Source organism: Neomonachus schauinslandi, chromosome 13 (genome assembly GCF_002201575.2).
Source record: "Neomonachus schauinslandi chromosome 13, ASM220157v2, whole genome shotgun sequence".
NCBI lineage: Eukaryota > Metazoa > Chordata > Mammalia > Carnivora > Phocidae > Neomonachus > Neomonachus schauinslandi.
Window position 1 is genome coordinate 26,371,034 of NC_058415.1, and position 13,670 is coordinate 26,384,703.

Genomic DNA, 13,670 nt, shown 5'->3' on the forward strand with positions numbered 1-13,670 from the left:
AGCAGCTATGGAAAAAGAAGTAACAACTGTAGAGTTTCACACAGAATATGCAAATAATTACCAAATCAGGAAATTGTGTCTAATAATTTTCAACTCTGAACAAATATATTTTAAAAATCATAGATAAACCATTTACCAGCCTTCTAGTGGTAAATTCAGTAAGATGCCACCAAAAATGTAAGCTAAAGTCTTGTATGATTTTAATTTCCTCTGTATCTATTTTTCCATTATCCCTTCTAATTTTATCTCTGTGTGGTCTTCCTTTTTCCTTAATTGGGGTATTCAATGGTTTATCTGTTTTATTTAGTTTTTAATTTTATTTGAGTATAGTTGACACACAATGTTACAGTAGTTTCAGGTGTGCAACTCAGTACTTTGACAAGTTTATACATTATGCTATGTTCACCACAAACATACTTACCATCTGTCCCATTACATCACTATTACAGTATTATTTTATTTTTAATCCAATCATTTCATTTCTTAAATCAACTGGGGCTTTTTTTTCTAATGTATTCTTTTTTTCCTCTACATTCCTCTGCTTTTCTTGTGTTTATTCTTCCCTTCCTAACTTCTTTGGTTAGATATCCAATTTATTCATTTCCTTCTATTCTTTTTAATTACATAAGTGTTAATTATTTAAGTGGTCAAAGCTATTTTCCTATAAGCTCACCCTCAGCCATACTGTCAAAGTATAAATACAGATAAATAATCATATACATACATAAAATTTTATACATACACACACATACGTATATATATATACACACATCTCTACCACTTTGAATACCATTATTCTGCAATGATATATTCTGCAATATCATGTACTCCCCACAACTTCAATTTCAGATGTCTTATTAAACACTCCAATCCCATAGTGGAAATAGAAAGAAATTTCATAGCACCTACGTTTGGGACCTAGTATTAGAGAGTATATATGTGTGTGGGGAAACAATTTCTCCGTGATCTCTCTTCTCTCCAGCTTCCTTGGAGGCTATTGTACTATTTTTTTTTTCTGTTCTGCTACTTCCCTATCGATTGCTGAAGATAATTAGCTCCAGGTGACTATGCTTCCACATGCCTTCCTTCTCAGCTTTCCTCTCATCTGTGAAAATCCAAATAGGCTCAGCAGTTTTTCCTGCCGATTCCCTCCTATTCTTCCACATCTTTCCACAGGCCGTTACACATCCCCTTCACTACAAGCTTCTACAAACTGCAGGAAATGAGAATTCTCAAGATTTTGTCAACTCACCTTCTTACTCACATCATTTTTGTGGTGGTGGGGTTAGGAGTTACAAAGAGTCATATTACATATTCTCTTTTCTTGTCTACAATTTTTAGAACTTTATGGAGTTCAGGTACTTTTACATTTTCATTTTGTATAACCTGACAACAATGAGTTAACTGAAAGGTGCTCTAAAATACTTACAGTTGGCAGAATATACTCGTAAAAGCTGAAGACAAGGCAAAACCAAGCGATGATTCTGCAAATTCTGTTTGACCAAATTCAGGGTTATATTCAGAGCTCCATTAATTCTAGCTTTCACTCCAAATTTTTTGTCTGTTTAAAAAAAATGAACAAACACAATTTATTCATGTATAACGTTTGAATGAAATGAAAATGTCATAAACTATATACACACATACACACTTTTTAGAATAAGCATTTTAACCAAATACTTCAAAGTTTAAAAGCTCATTTGTATGCCACAAAGCAATGGCAGAACCCTTAAATAATCACTATTCTAAGAGTTTAGAGAATCATTTTAATCTATGTAGATAGACAACTATAAACTGAACTTGGGTTCTAGTCCCAGGATGCCTTTCTCTGTTAACCTAATCTAAATCAGCTTTCTCCTTGTTTCAAATCCCATGTTTTCTCAATCTGTATTTTTTAACATTTTGCATGTCTTACTATTGTAATAATCAGTCCTATAATTTTTATATAATTTTATATCTCTTTTGGTCTTGACTAGATCATAAGCTTTTTAAGCATGGAGACTGTGCAATACAAATATGACTATTAATGAAAAGCAAACACATTTTACCTCCATGTTCCTCAAAGCATTCCCATCCATATTCCCTCCTTCCAGCTTCAACAATATATATCCTTTACACACATACACATGCAAGCACACACACAGCGACACACTTGTGATTCTGATATTTTTCTTCCTTTTTCCAATCTATGCAACAGAATTCCTCATGAATTTAGGATCCTCAATTCTGCAGGCCACTAGTTGACTGTAAAAAGCAGTCCATGAGGGGTGCCTGGGTGGCTCAGTCGTTAAGCGTCTGCCTTCGGCTCAGGTCATGATCCCAGGGTCCTGGGATCGAGCCCCGCATTGGGCTCCCTACTCCACGGGAAGCCTGCTTCTCCCTCTCCCACTCCCCCTGCTTGTGTTCCCTCTCTCGCTGTGTCTCTCTCTGTCAAATAAATAAATAAAATCTTAAAAAAAAAAAAAAAAAAAAGCAGTCCATGACTAAGACCAAGAAAAAGCAGTACCACTTTAGATTTTCAAAATTTACCAAACTTCAAGGCAAACAGAATCAATGTCACAAATAGTTCTATGATTAAAAAAAAAAAAAAAAAGTTCTATGATAAAAACACAAGTGGAACCCTTACCTTTAGGTCCAATCTTTGCAAGAATAGAATGAATCTGCACCATCAACTCCTCATTCGGGGGAGATTCTTTGCTGGCATTCATAAGTAACTGCAACAATATTTGTGAACCACCTTTGGTGACCAAGAAACTCGCTCTTCGACCTCCACCTAAAAAAAAAAAAAATTGTTTTTAATTGTTTAAACAGCAAATCCTCCCATAACATATTAGACATCACAACTTGTTAACATTCAAGAAATATTTCAAATGATGACTTCTGAAATCAAACACCTCAAAATCAATTTTTTTAAATTTCATTTAGTATTTTAGTTAGAAAATAACAAAGAGGGTAAATACAAGTGATGCCAAAATTCCACATTCAAGGCTCTGAAAATGGGTTTTGGGGTGGTTTGAGGGATACCGGAAGACCCCTCAAATCAAAAACAAAGCAACAATAAGAGTATGACAATTTCAGTTTCCAAATTCTGATACTCAGAATAGCTTCTATAGAAGTATCAGAAAATTCCAAATAAAGTACACATGATACATTGCTGATCACTGTTTACAAACAGAAATTAGACCAAAGGAAACAAAAACTTACCAGCTGACACCAGCTCAACAAGAATGCTTAAGATATTAAGTGTAGTTTGAAGATCTTTCGTGTTCTGAAATAAACAGTTTATTTGCTGTATTAAACCATTGTAAATCTGTGATTCCCAAACCTTTTCTGTTCCTGCTGTGAACTACCTGTATTTTTACAAATGGCCCTTCCAATTTCCCTACAAACAAATGTATTTGGGCTGCCACTATTCTCACTTACCACTTCGGTAGTTTCTTCTTGCCCTTGAAAATGTTTTGCAAGTCATCTGAGCTATTGTTTTCTTAGTATCAACACTATTACAAGAGGAATTAATTTGTCATTTGAATTCACCATCTTCTACTAAATAGATAACCCAAATAAATGAATCAAAACGTAAAAAGCACTACAATGTATCTATGGTGACCACCCAGTCACCTAGCTCCCCTCTCAGAAGGCAACTGCATTATCAGTTGCTTGTGTATCCAGCCAAAGACAATGTGCACACATGAAAGAAATCCATGTAAATATATGTGCATATACAGATTTATTTCTCCAAATGGTAGTGCCCTATGGATACTATTTTATATTGATATTTTTATGTATCAATCAATAATTTCTTCACCCTTTTTTAAGGGCTACCATATGGATTCTATCCATCATATGGCTATGCCATTGTTTGTGAAACCAGTCACCTACCAATGGAATATTTAATTGTTTTAATCTTTTGCTACTAAAAAACTGCAACAAGAAATTAACATGTTTATACATAATCAAGTATGTCTCCATATGGGATAAATTCCTAGAATTTCTGGGTCAAAGAATATGGGCATTTACTAAATTGTTCATGGAGTAATTTACACTCCCACCAACAATGTAGAAGAGTAACTATTTCCCAAAGTCTGGATAACCAATCTAATAAGAGAAAATGTTTAAACACTGTACTTTGGTTACATCTCTCTTATTAAAAGCAATGCCTGGATAAAGAAAACCACAGAGAAGCAGAATTATGGCCTATTTAAGGAACTGCCTCACCCCCAAAGTAAAGGAATTTTAAATGTTTATACAGAGGAACTTGAGAATTGTTGTGTATCAGTAAACTGACCCTTACTTATTCTTCCCCCTTCCGAAAGGGAGTGTTGTCTCTGCTTCACCATTTTAGCTTATAGATTAATGGAGCCCAAAAGCCATATCGAGACCAGTTAGAGGATTATGCATTAAGCAGAAAACCTTGTCTCAGCATTGGAGGTATTCCATTTATTGGACCACCGACTCACTAGAGAGGAATTTGGAAGAATGAGAGGGACAGACATGTGTTAAAGAGAAGAGTGGACTGTGGCAGAATATTGCTTGGCAAATTGTGTTTGGCAAACAGGTCTCATCTTCTTCCTGGGTACATAGCCAAACCACATTTTCCAGCCCTTTTGTAATTAGGTTTGGGCCATGTGACTGAGCTCAGGCCATTGGAACCTCAATGGAAGCTGCACTGTTATCTCTAGGCCTTACCCAGACAAGTCTCCCATACATAATTCACTGCCTCCCACCCCTGCTGACCTCAATAAATTGTGATAAAGCAAACAAAACGAATGGTGTTCAATCTCAAGTGCTATTTGCGTTTCTTTCCCTGGGAACTGTCCATAATGTCTACACATTTAAATCAATGTCTATTGATTTAATTTTTCCTTACTGATTTATAAAAGTTCTTTATATGTTAAAGAAATTATACAAGTTCAAACATTTTTTCCTCAGTTTGCCAAGTGTCTATGGTGTTTTTTTCCCACGTACTTTAGTTAATATAATTGAATTTATCAATCTTTTCTTTTATAGCTTCTGGGTCTTTGTTCATATTAGAACACCCTTCCCTGTTTTAAGATTATTTAAAAATTTCTCCTATTACTTCCTCTAGTATTATGATTTTATTTTCCACGCTTAAATCTTTGCTATAGATACAGAATTTACTTCGGTGTAGGAAGTAAGGATCCACTATTCTTTTCTAAGTGGCTACCAATCTGTCCCAGCTCCACTTAGTAATAATCACTCCACTTTTCACTGATCTGAAGTGCTACCTTTCTTAAGTGGTTTTAAATTGCCATATGATTTTAATTTATTTTTGGACTTTCCATTCTGCTACATTGATGCTATACTGATGTCTATTACTAAGGCACAATTTCTAAACTATTTAAATTACTAAAGTTTTTATATAATGTTCTCTGGTATTTGGTGCAGCTAGTCCTTTCTTTTTTCTTTTTCAGAAACGTCCTTTCTACTTTTATTTTCTCATTGAACTTTAGAAACAAAACTCTTGGTATTTTTACTGAGATTACTTTAAACTGACAGATCAATTTAGGGAAAAATGACATCTTGTATCATTTTTAATAGGAAGTAATTCCTATCAAAAATATGAATTAACCCCAGTTCTTTTTTTTTCCAGTTTTACTGAGATATAATTTGACTTATAATACTATGTAAGTTTAAGGTATACAACAAACTCACTTCCTGTTCTTAACACCGCACTGAATAAAATTTAAAATCCTGATTCTGAATATATCCTGCTGATCCACCCAAAAATTTCACACTGGGATAGAAATTTAATTGTTACCAACATAATATAGTTATTCAACCAATATATGTAGTAAACTGAATCACAAATATATATCATCTAAAACAATACAAAAATGAGAATTTCCAATATCAATCGTTTATTTTAGACTAAAGATTTATTTCCAGCTAATGCTTTATTTTGTATTACCAATTGGAATGGCACATTAAAATTTAAAATACGGTTATCATTACAATCATAGGGAAATATACTTAGAGGTTTACCTAATATATATCAGAATGTTTCTGTCACCGTCCCAAGTGATAATTCAAAACATAAAACTAACTTCCATTCATTAGCTTTACCTCTAGCATAAAAATTTTATACTTCATATATACATTTTTTTCTTCTACTAGTTGGTATTAGTTACAAAATTAAAGCCTGTCAGTGATTTACCTCTAGGGTTGACAGCAGAACTTCCATTCCTGTAGAACCTTTGGCTGTCATTTCTCTCCTTGTTTTTTCTGAAAAGTATAAAAAAGTTTTCTTCTGAAACAAGAAAAAATTACATATAGCTTTATTCTATAGCTAATGTAGAATCAACATGACTCCATTGGTCTAGTAAACATTCTAAATTGGTTCTTAGATGTTCCTCCCTCTGATGTTGCTAATTCCACTGGGTGGGAACTTCCAGATCTCAGTTTACAAGCCCTTCCTTGCATTTAATCACATCTCCTATCATGAACTAGATGGATCCCTGTCAATCCATCTATAATCTTAAAATCAACAACAGAGTATGAGTACCAGAACTGGTGGTGAGGTAGGAGGTGGTAATGGCAGGCCTCTTTATTATCTTTACAACTAGAACTAGAAAATATTTCATCAAAATTGGTGAAAACAAAAACCTAGTACTATTTTCAAATGTTTTTACTGAATTAATACTATTTTAAAATTCTGAATTACACAAAAATAAACAAAACTAAGGAACAAACAAAACTTGCTTCTTCTGCAAGAATCTGTAGACCAGATCACCCAAATAATCCCTTTTATCTGAGATGGGGGTGGGGAGAAACTATAAATTTTTCTACTATTTAAAGGTTTCTAGAGCTTCTCCACTATTCTTTTCCTTTGATTAACAAGAAAAGTAGATCATAGGCCAACACTTAGGTAGATCACATACAAATTATATGTACTTGACCTATATTACCTCATCTGTGATTTACTTTAACCCTCCAGGAGGATAATTACTCTTTTCACAGACCAGAAATTTGAGTCCAGAAAAGAGAAGAAACATGCACAAAGTCATTGAGCAGGTAAGTGAAAGAGACCAGGTGACCCAGGTGTTTCTGAACCCAAAGCTTACAGTCTTTCATTGATTTCATGTATTTCTAAAAGAGCCAAAGAAATCATTCTTTTAGGCAGGACTGTTGTACAAGAGACTTGTTAAACTTCTCCAACTGTTTCACACCTGAATATTAGTGCCAGAAATTCTTCTAATATAGGATGACAATGCCATTTCTTTCACACTTTGAGATTTTAAAAACAGAACACAATCTATTCTCAACACAGCACACATTACACAATAACGTTCAAGAGATTGATACTACCAAATTTTTTCTACACAGAGATAATCAAGCAGTCTAAGAGCAGAATGAATGAAGCAGAATGAAGCCCTGATAAGGGGGAGGGGGGAAAAAGTCAGGCTAGGCCTTTAGAACATCACATTTCTGCCCAAAGCAAAATCCTGTTCAACTTCCATTACGAATGAACAAAAATCCATATGTGGTATAGTTTTGACACATACAAATTACACATTTACAATTTCACAAGAACATGAAGTATATAAGAATAGAAGTCACAAAATCTCAGAAAAAACTCATTAGTCTGATATCCATCTGAAAATCAGGTTATTCTAAATTAGAAGTTATTAAAGGGACAATGTGCTCAGAGAAGTTACCGTATAGTATTATTTGTGGCAACTATCAGTAACTACCTACAAAATAAAAACAGAGATTAGAAATCATATTTTTCTTTAAAACAACAATCCCATGCTATCATGCATCATCTTGGGTCCAGATAATGAACTTTGTAAAACTGACAAACACCTTACAATCTTTCTAAACATAACATTGCATAAATGATCTGAATACCTAAAACACTTCATCTCTACACCCTGTTGCCAAAATTACTAATGCTTAAAAGAATGACAAATTTCTTTACCTATAAAAAAAGGGGAAACTCATTAATATTTGTAAAACCCAATTCCTTTTTTAAAAGTGATTCCTCTCCTGACCTTTCATCATTTCCCTGGCCCAGCTGCCTCCATCAGTAAGTATGAAGCTGTAAAATAAATACTGTTTAAATACCCACAATGCACTCTTAACATTTTAAATAAGACAACTGATTTAATGTTAAAGCCAAATGATTTTTCAATATTAATCACACAGAATAGTCAGAAGACTGAGATCTCCTCCACTAACAAACCATTATTTTTTCACCTTCATGGAACAAACCAAAAACTCCCCTTATAACATCCACGATCATGTAGTTTACTCCTCACACTAAATGAAAATTAGCCACTAGTTTTCTACTCTACTCAAGACTCTGTCATCATCTAAGGAGACTTCAATATCAATGTGGATGATTCATTCAAATACCTCGCTGCATAGCTTCCTGACATGTAACAACAAAACCCTTCCCCCTGTGCTCCAATTTATCAACCCTCTCAATTCTCAGACCTCAAATTGCCCTACCTCTGAATCTTAACCTCCAACCTCCCACTCTCAGACCACAGCCTCCTAACACTCCTATTCCTCTTTGCTTTCTAAAAATTAGGGAAGCCTCACTGTCCCTTTCACGGAAAGTTCTAACTCATCAGTGGTAGTGCTGTTTTCCCGCAAAATCAGTTCTAGACATACCCCGCTTGGATTCATTCCAAGGCTCACCTCTTAAACGTCCTCCTGTGAACCCTTATAATTAAGTAAAGGCTAAAATGCGCATTCTCTATTCCTACATCACAGTAAAAATAAGGCCACAAGAATTTCTTCTCCTAGTTTAAGATTTTTACCACCAAAAAATTCACCATTTCCATCCTCATTTGGAAACACAAAACTACTGTTTTCACTTATCTCAACTCTCAGCCATCAACATCTGCCCTGCCATAGCCCACAGCTATTCCAAAATGTATGCCAGTTCTCAACCTTTGCTCTCAATCTCTGGACCTCTGTTCCCAACTCTCGGCATCTATGTTTCCCTCAGTGAATTGAGACAAAGTGATCAGTCAACCACAGATGAAATCCTATAAAACAATGACAAAGTTCCATACACTCATGTATCCAATCCTTGACGATTCTGCATTCCTTTTTCCAGTCTTAGGGAGGGAAAGAGGATGTGTCGTTTCTACTATGTTCTAAATCCCATCCTTTCTACCTATTTATAAACCTATGGCTTCAACCTCTACCCACATACTGTTTTCTGTTTTCCCACATACATAACAAACCTTATTTTAACTTGCCTCCTCCTCTATTTCCTTCTGGTTTCTCAGTGAAATTCCCCCCATGACAGAAAGTCTACACGCCCTGTCATTATTTCATTTGCCACTCACATTACAGCATAATGCAATCTTCCTTCTAATTCCGCCACTTGAAAGTGCTCTTGTTGTGGCCAACAATTTATTAATTGTCAAATCAAAAAGATCTTTATTTTAACTAACCTCTCTCTGTTACTTAACATTGCTGACAATGCTTCCTCTGTTGGCTTTTCTAAAACAGTCCTTCCCAGTTCTTATACCACCATGTGCTTTCTTCAACACCTTCAATAATCTAAATGTTCTAACAGGCAAGAATTTTAAAGCAGCTACTATAATTACGTTCAATTACATTAAGGAAATAAGCTCACTATGAACAAAAAGATAAGAAATCACAAAACAGAAAAATAAAAAGTATAAAAAAGAACCAAATGCACATTTTAGAAAAGAAAAATACAATATGTGAAATAAATATCGGATAGACATAATGGCAGAATGCAGAGAAAAAAGGCAGTGAGCCTGAACACAGAAAAAGAGAAATTATCCAATCTGAGTAACAGAAAGTATTAAGATTGAAAAATAGGAGCCTCACAGTGCGTGGGTGGCTCAGTCAGTTAAGTGTCTGCCTTCAGCTCAGGTCATGATCACAGGGTCCTGGGATCGAGCCCTGCATCGGTCTCCCTGCTCAGCAGGGAGTCTGCTTCTCCTTCTCCCTCTGCCTGCTTGTGCTCTCTCTCTCTCACTCTTTCTCTTAAGTAAAATCTTAAAAAAAAAAAAAAAAAAAAAAAGAAAAATAGGAGCCTCAAGGACCTCTGAAACAATCTCCAAAAGTCTAACATATGTATAATTATATACCAAGAGAGAATGAAGAAAAGAATTTTGATAAAAAAATTTCCTAAAATTGATAAAAGACACAAATTTACAGATTCGAGAAGCTCACAAATTCCAAGCAGGATAAATACAAAGAAAACTACATGCAAACCTCTGAAAACCAAAACTAATGGAAAATCATGAACTCAACAAGAGAAAAATGACACTGACTTTCAAAAACAAAGATTCAAAAATAGCAGACATCTCCTTTGAAATTATGGAGGCCACAAAATAGTGGAAGGACTGTTTTACATGCACTTTATAGTGCTGAAGGACAAAACCATCAACCCAGAATTCTACACCCATTAAAAACATCCCTCAAGAATTAGGTGAAATAAATCCATTGTCAGATAAAAAAAAAATTTCTGCCACAGCCGACCTGTCCACTAGAAATGCCAAAGGAAATTCTGTAGGCTAAAGAGAAATTATGCCAGATCTACCTCATATATTTGGCAAAGAAAAAAGAGCTTCAGGAATAGTAAATATGTGAGTAAATATAAAAACTACTTTTTTTCTTCTTAACGTCTTTAAAATACACATGACTGTCTAAAGCAAAAATTGTCTTTTAAGGTTTATAATGTATATAGATGTGATACATATCACAACTATAGCTAAAGAATAGTAAATATAAATGGATATGTAAGGTTCTAAGGTTTCTAAATTTCATATGAGATTACAATATTAATTCTAAGCAAAGTATAAAAAGTTAATGTTGTTTATTGTGATCTCCAGAGAAATTTAACAAATGCAAACAGGTATAACTAAAAAGTCAATAGGTAAATTAAAATGGAATTCTAAAAATTGTTCAAATAAATACAAAAGAAGGCAGGGCAATGAGAAACAAGAAATAAAACCAGAAAGGACAAACAAAAAACAAATAACTGTAGATCTAAGTCCAATCAACATTACATTAAAAGTTATCAAACTAAATGCTCAAATTAAAAGGCAGAGAATGTCAACGTGCTATCTACAAAAGACACACTTTAGATTCAAAACTACAAATAGGCTAGAAGGAAACGAATGGGAAAAGCTAATCATGCAAACAACAAGCATAAGAAAGCTGGAGAGGGGGCGCCTAGGTGGCTCAGTCATTAAGCAGCTGCCTTCAGCTCAGGTCAGGATCCCAGGGTCCTGGGATGGAGCCCAGTGGGAAACCTGCTTCTCCCTCTCCCACTCCCCCTGCTTGTGTTTCCTCTCTCGCTGTGTCTCTCTCTGTCAAATAAACAAATAAAATCTTCAAAAAAAAAAAAAAAAAAAAAGAAAGCAAGCTGGAGGGGCTATACTATTATCAGACAAAATAAACATCAAGGCAAAGAAAATTACTAGAGATAAAGAGGAACAATCCATAATGATAACAGGGTAAATTCATCACCACCCCGGACTGAGAACCACTGAGCTAGACAGATCAAGAAAAGAGACAGATGACAAAAATCAAGAATGACAGAGAGAACATCATTTCCTATCCTACAGAAACTAACAGGATTATAAGGGAATTACTACCAAGAGATATATGCCAACAAATTAAACCATCTACATGAAATGGATAATTATTATGTTTCTAGGGAAAAAATTAAGGGTAAGTTACTAAAAGTACCATGCATGCTACAAATAAACAGTACATTATTAAAGACAGAAAATGTAATGCATTCAAAGAAAACTAGCCCCAAACTGTGGAAATGTGTATGTATCTCCACTATGTAAACAAGTATTTTCGGAGTTTAGGTTTTTTTAATCCTTTAAATACACAAGTAGTCTGTTCTTATTGCAACAATTCTAACAGTAGAAAAGTACCTTAAGTAAATCAGGAACTTTCCTCATTCCCCTCCATTTCTATCCCACTGATAACTACTGCTAAAAATTTGGTATGTATACTTCTGTTTTTGTGTTTGGTTTTTTGCTTCGCTCACATAAACATTACATACATATTTAATGGTTTATTTTGTATAAAAATGAGGCTATATAGTTATATGAACTAAAGAAACTTGCTCTTTTACTTAATATATTAAACTAAGGACTCCAGAACAATTCATATAGTTCCACATATGAACTATCTGTCCCAAATATCACAAATAAATTCTTAATAACTATATAATATACTTTAAAAGTTCCACAATTTGGCTACATCAAAATTAACCCAACCATTCTCTCACTGATGGATATTTAGGGGGTATCTTGATCTTTGATATTACAAACAATGCTGCAAAATATCCTCAAACATTCTTTTACATACTAGCACTTTTATTTTAGTCAAATACATTCCTGAAAGTCAGCCAGCAAATGCACTTTAATTTTAATAAACATTGCCAGATTCTTCTCTCCAAAGTTAGTAATAATTATTGCACCACCAACAGTGTATGAGAATACCTTATTTTCCATGTCCCCAACACTGGATATTGTCATTCTCTAATTTCTGCCAATCTAACTAGTGAGAAGCATCTCTGTTGTTTTCATTAGCAATTCCCGACTTTCAAGGAGTTAAAGAACCTTTTCATAGGTTTACTGGTTATTTGCCTTTCTTCTTCCTTGAACTACAAATTTCTAATCTTTCTCTCTCAAATGGATAGCCAACTGAATTATCCTAGAAATGATGATGGGACAGTCTTCCACTACTAATTTACACTGTTTTGACTGGCTAATCCAAGGTACTATAAACAAAGTCACTGTCTTACACGACCCAGGGGACAGCATTCAGGAGTTGGACCCCAATGGTGAGTGGCAGGGTAGAGCGGCAGTCTCTGGTAGTAGTATGGTTGGGCCATTTTTCAGTGGTGATGTTGGAGCAGGGGCTTCTAGGCTATGATGGGGAAAGTCTGCAGTGGTGGGGGCAGTGTACACAACTGTTATCTATTGGTCGGAGAAATTTGTTTTCTTCAGTTTTTGTTGGTTTTATTTTGAGAAAGTATTTCATATAACAATACAGTGAATATACTTGGTACATCTAACTTTGCCCTAATACAATGTACATCCTTGTAGGCTGACCTTGGATGATAAGCACAATACTTTGAAAGGCTAGAATCCAGTATAGTGACTTCCTGAATTAAAAAGTATAGACAGGTATCTTAGATTTTGCTAGAAACAAATGTCATCTTTTAGAGACCTCTCCTAGGTTTTGGAGTGCTGTCAACTACCCCCTAAACACATGGACTGCATGGCAGGAAGTTATCAAAATAATGGTCTATGACCATGGAGAAGGGTTAATAGATACTGAATTCCTGAACACAGTAAATGCCTACTAACGGACCTGAAACTCCAGAATAATGAAATAATTTAAAAAATTAAACACTAGTTATAAAATGTCTGGACTTTAATTTTAACAGAAGTTATTCAATATATTGCTATTAAATATTAAGGCAGTTGCTGGTTTACCCTTATTTAAAAAAAAGAAAAATCAAGTTGTTTTTTTTTTTAAATCAACCAGAGGTTTTAGAACCTTAAATTCCTTTTTTAGTATCTATTGAAATGATGCCTAATTACAGATATCATTTATTGAACATTTTAACATTCTTTTTACATGCTTCTCATGTAATCTCATGATAATTACTGATATCTATTATC

General features: G+C 34.4%; 1 protein-coding gene across 1 annotated transcript in view; it reads right to left on the reverse strand.

Annotated features, from left to right (window-relative positions):
* Positions 1–13,670, reverse strand: part of AGTPBP1 (ATP/GTP binding carboxypeptidase 1) — a 139,122-nt gene that overhangs the window by 105,857 nt on the left and 19,595 nt on the right. Inside the window, exons 3-6 of the mRNA XM_021677917.1 lie at positions 6,176–6,243; positions 3,205–3,268; positions 2,627–2,773; positions 1,430–1,561 (exon numbers count right to left, since the gene is read on the reverse strand). Coding sequence (XP_021533592.1) covers positions 1,430–1,561; positions 2,627–2,773; positions 3,205–3,268; positions 6,176–6,243 — 411 coding nt within the window. The remainder of the gene's footprint in view (positions 1–1,429; positions 1,562–2,626; positions 2,774–3,204; positions 3,269–6,175; positions 6,244–13,670) is intronic.